Genomic DNA, 8,084 nt, shown 5'->3' on the forward strand with positions numbered 1-8,084 from the left:
GTGGCACATAAAAGACACCATTTCGAGCGTGGCCGTTTTCGTGCGGGTGACACGTAAAAGCACCCACTTTTAGTTGGCGTTAGGAAGGGCATCCAGCTGTAGAAACTCTGCCAAATTAGACTGGAGCCTGGTGTTGCCATCCGGTTTCACCAGTCCTCAGTCAAATCGTCCAACCCATGCTAGCATGGAAAGCGGACGTTAAACGATGATGATGATGATGATGATGGTGATGGTGAAATATATTACCTTGCTTGGAAACAGTTAAGTGTTGGTGATAATAAGGGCATCTGGCTGTAGACAACCGGCCCCAACAAATTCTGTATGGCCCATGCAAGCATTGAAAAGTGGACATTAAAGGATGATGATGATAGTCTCCACCACAAGCATCATTATTACCACTACTGCCATCATCATTGTTTCATTTAACGTTCGCTTTCCATGCTAGCATGGGTTGGACGATTTGACTGAGGACTGGTGAACTAGATGGCTACACCAGGCTCCAATCTGATTTGGCAGAGTTTCTACAGCTGGATGCCCTTCCTAACGCCAACCACTCAGAGAGTGTAGTGGGTGCTTTTACATTGCCACCGGCACGAAAGAAAATTTTGGTTCAGTTTGTATTACACGGTCGTCACTGCTACCATTATCTCTGTCATCAACAGTATTACAAATGGATTATATGTCTAAAATGAATTGTTAAAAAAAATTATTTTTATTAAATTAACTTCAATCAAAGATTGGACAAACAACTGACTGAAATATAGTGTAAATGTAAGGATTGTAGACACCATTTTAATCCTTTCGTCACTGTATTTATTTTGAGATGCTCTGTGTTTCTTTCAATTATTTTAAATATACCGAAGCATTTAGTAAAATAACTTAGTCATCATTAAGCTCGTGTTGGGAACATAAATTGTGACTAAGATTTGGTGGAAGATTTTAATTCAAAACTTACAAAAACAAGACATTTGTACTACAGAGCCAGAGCTGATTTCAGCCAGGTTGGTAGCAAAAGGGTTAAAATAAAACAAGTTTGGGGCAGTGAGCTGGCAGAATCAGTAGCACACTGGACAGAATGTTTAGCAGTTCAAATTCCACTGAGGTCAACTTTGCCTTTTATCCGTTCAAGATCGATAAAATAAGTTGAGCTCTGGAGGGATCAATGTAATCAACTTATCCGCTACTCCGAAATTGCTGGCCCTGTGCTTAAATCTGAAACCAATATAAAAGAACTCTATTCAGTCTGTATTAGAAGTTCACAATACAGCATCAGCTCATTGTTCACCTTCTATATCATCATTATGAACACTCCACTGGTTTAATCTGTATTATTCACAATATTAAGATAACCTGGGTTCTATAATGTCATAGACAAATACTATCATTATCAAACAAGTAAGACAGAGGTGGTTATGGTAAACTCAAATTCCATTATAGACAGCCAAATTCTGATTAAAAGTTATTATTTTTCAAGAAATTCATGTTGCCCAAGGGAGCCTCTAGTTTGTTGGTTGAGAAGTTTGGTTCTGTTTAACCACACCTTGTAAACTCCATGTGTGTGTGTGTGTGTGCAAGCATGTATAGGTGTACATCAATATCTCAATGACATATGACACACTGACTTTGTTGCATTTTCTTATCTAGACTCTTCTTCCGGCGACATTATCCAGTTACTGCAGTGACATATTGTGGAATTGATCCTGAAGACCGAAGGTTAGTAGAAATAATTTTAAGAGATTGATTGATTTGTTCAAAACTTTTCTCAAGAAATCCTTCAATGAAGAAATTTCCTAAGACTTCAGAAATTCTTATTTATAGATAATTTTAAAATAATTTAATTGTAAAGTTTCCCCTTTCTCAAATATATCAAGATTGAATCAGTCGTTAGAATTTCTGAAATAAATATGAAGATTCTTTAACATGGCAAGCAAGGCTCAGTGTCTTGTTTTGGATCATAATTCAATTCTTGAATTTTGTAACTCAGGAACCAATATTTTGTTACCTTATTGTTAGTCCCAACCATACTCCAAATGGTTAAATGATGTTATAACCTAACATAGCATTGACTTTGTATATGTAGTTGATTGACCTATTCAATGTAGCAGCCAGGCCTTCCTTAAATACAGTAGTATTTTGAACACAGTATAGCCATGAAAACAGCAGTAAGCTTGGGTATTTTACTCTTATAAAACAGAAAAAATTGTCAGCAGACAGCCACAGGACTCAAACCCGAACCCCTCTGATGCCAGCTGAGTAATCTACCATTAAGCTAAAATGCCCACTGACTACAATTTCCATCAAATTAAACACTAAATATAACTTCTTTTTTTTTTTCCCCATAAGTGTTGAATATGTGAATACAAAGTTTTTTTTTACAGCTACACTGCATTTGAAATACTTCTTGCTTGTCTGTATAATACAAAACACATTCAACACTTCCAAAACCATTTGATTACATATGCTGTTGCCTTCTTTAATGTGTTTTCTCGAAACCTAAAATCTTAAGCAATCATCCCCTGCAATAAAGGTGGGTTGATTGCAGATGGATAAATTAATTTTACAGTTTGCCCTCATATTATCTGTCCCTTCAAGTGAATTAAACTTAACAACAACAATATATGAATGAACAAAAAAAACAGTCATATGAATACAAACTAACAATAACTATGTGTATTGAAGCAGATATGATAATTCTCCACAAAACCAATCCGAAATAATCTTGTATAATATAAAATTGCTCAAAAGGCAAGCGAGCTGACAGATCTGCTAACATATTAGACAAAGTGCTAAGTAGCATTTCTTCCAGCTTATTATGTTCTGGGTTCAAATTCTGCCTTGGTTAACTTTGCCTTTCATCCTTATAAAATAAAGTGCCAGTCAAGTGGTGAGGTCAATGTAATCAACTTAGTCCTCCCCATAAAACTTGCTTGCCTTGTGCTGAAATGTGAAATAGTTATATAGTTTCCCTAAAATGATTCTGATAAATTTATCCCTAGTGTAACTTAAACATCTTAAATTTGTTTCCTCTCATTTTTAGTCTGATTTCAATGAGATATACCTCACCTTGACTAATGCCATTCAGTGTGTGGAATACTAGCTAAAAGGGGGTTAACTTTCAAAATGACTCACTTAATGTAGAAAGGACTCACCTTAATGTAGAATTGATGTACTTTTTTTTTTCATTTTTATTAGATGGAACAAAGTCAATGTACCTGGTACAGGAGGAGCCAAGTGAGTAAATTGTCTTTAAATCTACTTTTTACACTGAATTCTGTTGCTTCATTGCTCTTAGTGCTGGAATTGTGCTTTAATCACACCTTATAAATTATATTTAAAGATGTGTTAAAGAATTTTCTTTGTCTTCTTTTCATTGGATTATTTACTCTTTGCTAAACCTTATGAGAGTATAATCATCGTGAAACTTGGATTCTCTACACCAGAAGTATTCCAGCCTTGGCTTGGATCCCGACAGTGTTGATAGCCCAGTATTTGGGTTGAGTGCTTCTCTAGAAATACCCCAACTTCACACCCAACTGACTTTAACCATTTGCTTTATACCAAATATACACTTCGTATACATGTATGTACATATTTATGTGTGTGTGCGCATACACACACACACATTTGATCCTCATCTGTCTTCTATGCTATGGACATTTGACAGGATCTGAAAAACCTGAGGGCTATGACCAGCCCCAATGTCTGCTTTGGCATGGTTTCTACATCAGGGTGCCCTTTTCTGAAGCTATCACTTTACAGAGTGTACTGGGTGCTTTTTATTTTTGTGAAACTGGTACTAGAAGTATAGAGGTCTATGGAAATCCTGCCACTTATGCCTGTAAGATATTACGATATAATCCAATCACTTTTCAGGCATTCTTGTAAATGGTTCACATTTTATATTTTATACATTTTTACCTTGTCAAATTTTCATCTTGGGCTTTAACAAATAGTTTGTATTTGTTACTGATCTATTACAGAATCAGTAAGGCATCATGCAAAATGCACTGGGGCATTTGAGTTAAATCCCTTTGCATTCTCACTTCAAACCCCCACTGGAGTCAACTTTACTTTATGTTCTTTTGAGATGCAGTAGCATAGCTAGGACAACATGGGGAGAATGTCCATCCCCTGGTGGCACTTTTGTGTCTGCTGTGTATGCCTTTGTGGGGCTGGTATCAAAGAGCTGCCCCAGGCAGTGCACATTTTAGCTATACCATTGCTAAAGTATATGGAATATATAATTGAGGTCAGTATAACTGACATCAACTTTTAACTACTTATTGATAAGCTGAGGCACCACTTTCAACCGATTACATAAAGACAGGGCCTCAGCTTCTTATACAATGCTACTTCAATCATATCCCTGACTGAAAGGAATATATTTGACTTCCATATCTATCAAAGATTCAGTTATTGATATATTCTTTGTTGTTTTTCTTTTTCTAGGGTGTTTGGTTTTATTGCACGTAAACAAGGAGGAGTTTCTGACAATGCCTGCCATTTGTTTGCTGAACTCGACCCAGAACAGCCTGCCTTTGCGATCGTCAACTTTGTCACTAAAGTAATGGTGGGACCTAACAAAATCAAATGATTCAGTGAACAACAATCTTCTTTTGACTAACATTGAAATAGAAACATGTGTGTGTGTGTGTGAGAGAGAGAGAGAGAGAGAGTGTGTGTGTGTGTGTGTGGGTGTGTATGCATACATGACCATATGAAGAATATATATATATATATACATATATACACACACACATATATGTGTGTGTATGTGTATAATATACGTATACATGCACACATATATATCTTTGTATATATATATAGATATATATATATATTTGTTTGGATGAGAGTGTATACATATATATGTAAATGGATGAGAGAGAGGGAGATTTGTAATTACAATAATTGTTATTAAACTATTCACAGGTGAAAAGTGGAAACAAATTATTTTTTTTTAATTCTACTAACCACATTGGTTCCTGGAGAACTGAAGCCTTCATCTTCTGATATCCTGTAATTATTGAACACATTAATATCTCCTCTATGTGTGTGTGCATCTATATATACATTACAACATCATTGTGTGTTTGTATCTTCAAATCTGTATGTGTTGTATGTATAAAGTATATATATACTGTTATATATATCAGTATATACACTGATATATATATATATATATATATATATTTATCTACATAGATACGCATGAATACAATAAAATACATGTGTGTATTTAGATGTACACATACATACCCAGATATTTATTTGTGTTTGTGTGAAAATTTGTTTCTGCCCAAAAATCTGTCCCTATCTTCCAGAATAAGTGGAATTTGTTATTCTACATGAGACTGCTAGAAGAAACTAGCATCAATAGTGGCTGTTGAGCTAGATTTTCTTTGTTGTTTTGGGGAGAGTAGATGGAGTTGTGTGTCTAGCGTTCACCATTCACCATGGGACAGTCAACCTGTTGATGTACCATGTGTGCACGTCTGTGTAAGGAGGGATGCAGTCTCGGTTTAAACAATCTATTTTGTTTACCTAGTACCACCACCAGCCTCACAGTTGAAAATAAAAGTCAACCTTTCCAGCCATCCCTTTGTGATATTTAAGGGGGCCCCGACTCCTTACCCACAATGCAGAGACTAAAGTAAAAGCTACTAGCTCCTCCATTATCTGTTTCTATTTTCTTACTGTTATTTCTACTGCTGCCAGTACTGATATTGCTATACATATTAGTACAACTATTACAGTTAACTACTATTGCTGCTGCTACTGTTAGTAGATGGAGAGCAGCAGGGCTTTGTAGATATTCTATTTTCATCTGTGTCCTGTTTCCCATTCCACCCTGATCATTTTATCTGAATAGTTGATTTAAGGTTTTGTTCTATACTTTTTATTTGCCAACCACATTGTTAAATGCAATGTAATGCCAAAAGCCCAAATTTTTAACCCTTGCCCCATTTTATTTTTTTAATATTTACGTTTGGAAAATTTTTTCTGCATGGTTGTATGTTGTTTTTGTCTTTTTTTTTTTCAATCTTCTTGGAATAAAGCCAATTAAAATTTGCGGAAATGTATCCCAAAATATTGACTAGAAATTGTATGGCTAGGTCCTCGAGGGCTTTCTGTTTCATAGCTCTTTCAACATAGACTCTGCCAGTATCCCACTGGGATTGATTTGCCTTTCATGCCCTGGGTTCAATAGGTACAGTAATATGATTCAATCAACTATATACCTTTCTACAAAATTGGCCTTGTGTATAGCCTAAATTAATCATCATCATCATCAATATTACTATTATGAATAATAGTATTATTATTATTTATCATATAGTCAGTCACGTACTGCAGTTTCTTTGTTCTTGCCCACTTTGTTACTTCAAATCCTTTCATTGAGATCTATAGATCTTGAAGATGATGATAATGTTTTACAACTCTGGATGCTGATATATATATATATATATTTATAAATACATACACACACACATATGTATGTGTATCTGTCTCTCTTTCTATGTATGTCTGAGATACATATATAAAAACAAGCTGGTTGTCTCTTCAATTGATTTATTCACATATGGTAGGTCTCTTGTTCAGAATCAGTTCAATTGATGTTGTGCTCCATAAAGTTCCCCTACCACTTTGGGTCAGAGTCTAGTAGAAGTCAATATTCCATATTGTTTATTAGTGTCTTTGACCTCAACAAGGACAGCATTTATACACCATTATGGGCTAGTTGTATATTTCAAATAATCCACCCAAATAAGACTCCTGAAAACCTGTAAATATGTAACAAAAATAATTATAGAAACTATGATACTCCCTCTTCTTGCTCATTATTTTTTTTTTTTGTTGTTGTTATAATTATTATTATTGTCATCATCATAATCATTTTTATGTGACAAAAGCCATAGTGCAGAGGTAAATTTTCTTAGTGAACTGAGTCAGATACCTAGTTTCAAGTACTGGTTCCAAACACTCCACTTTGACTGTTTACCAATGCTCTTAAGAAAGGCGTGAACAGCACAATTCCTCATTTCTTCTCCCTATAAATGTGAAGCTTCATACCTGGTTTAGAAACCATCATTATTGTAATTATTATTACTGTTATTGTTTTTATTGTTTTATTTAAAAGAAATTATTAATAATAATAATACTGTTGATAGTTTTATTGATTTCAGTTTTACTGGATCCATTTAATTAATCTAACTGTTCTACATTAATGAAAGATAACTTCTGAAAGAGAGATGGAATCTATCAGCTCCTGCTGATACTTAAAATAAATCTTGTTTTGAAAATGGTGCTTTATTTATATATATATATATATATATATAATTTCCATTTATACCTTTGTATAAATGCTTCAGTGTCCGTCTTTTTGGAATTATACAAACCATTGCAGACATAATAGAAACAATACTACTATACGAACAACACTAGCGTTACTTTAAGTTTATACCATCCATAAGATTGGGGATGATATGTCGTTAAGACTGTAACCCTTCCAAATCTGACACCGACCACAATAAAAATCTAACAGCATCTGCTTTTTATCCTGATGATATATTTTTTTTTTTCTTTTTGGCTACTTTTTTTAACAAGACATTTCACACTTGTCTTGTGAATACTCGTAGAGTTTGGGGCACTTTATTTAGTTTGGGGTACCTCGTATCAAGATATCTTTATAGTTGAGGTACTATATATATATATAGTTTATTGGTTTATTTCTGTATATAGAGCCTTGCCAAATATTTTAGCTATTTTTTTCATCTGTTATCCCATTTGAAACAGGGGGGAGTGAGGAAGGAAAAGTTATTTAAAAATATACAAAACAAGAAAATATTTTTTAAACATTGCCCTTAATTTTTATTTTAAATACATATAAATATAACTATTTATTTTTTTTTTTTTCCAAATGTTTGTTTTTTTTGTGAAGTTTATTGTTCTTTTTTCTTGGCTCTGATTCTTTCCCCCTCCTTCCTCTTCCTACAATTGACAGTTTCATATTATACAGTCTGTAAAACAAGAGACTTTACTGAATTGTTTGTTTGTTTTGTTTAAATTTCATGCTTTCCCCC

The 8,084-nt window shown here is 34.2% G+C and overlaps 1 protein-coding gene across 18 annotated transcripts in view; it reads left to right on the top strand.

Annotated features, from left to right (window-relative positions):
• Window positions 1–6,886, top strand: part of LOC106882633 (tensin-1) — an 835,201-nt gene extending 828,315 nt beyond the window's left edge. For all 18 annotated transcript variants that reach the window (XM_052970116.1, XM_052970114.1, XM_052970115.1 and 15 more), the window contains 3 exons: window positions 1,645–1,713; window positions 3,193–3,231; window positions 4,450–6,886. In XM_052970116.1, the coding sequence (XP_052826076.1) occupies window positions 1,645–1,713; window positions 3,193–3,231; window positions 4,450–4,594 (253 nt within the window). In that variant the 3' untranslated portion in view covers window positions 4,595–6,886. The remainder of the gene's footprint in view (window positions 1–1,644; window positions 1,714–3,192; window positions 3,232–4,449) is intronic.
• Window positions 6,887–8,084: the final 1,198 nt, after the last annotated feature.

The sequence above is a fragment of the Octopus bimaculoides genome, chromosome 8 (assembly GCF_001194135.2).
Source record: "Octopus bimaculoides isolate UCB-OBI-ISO-001 chromosome 8, ASM119413v2, whole genome shotgun sequence".
Lineage (NCBI taxonomy): Eukaryota > Metazoa > Mollusca > Cephalopoda > Octopoda > Octopodidae > Octopus > Octopus bimaculoides.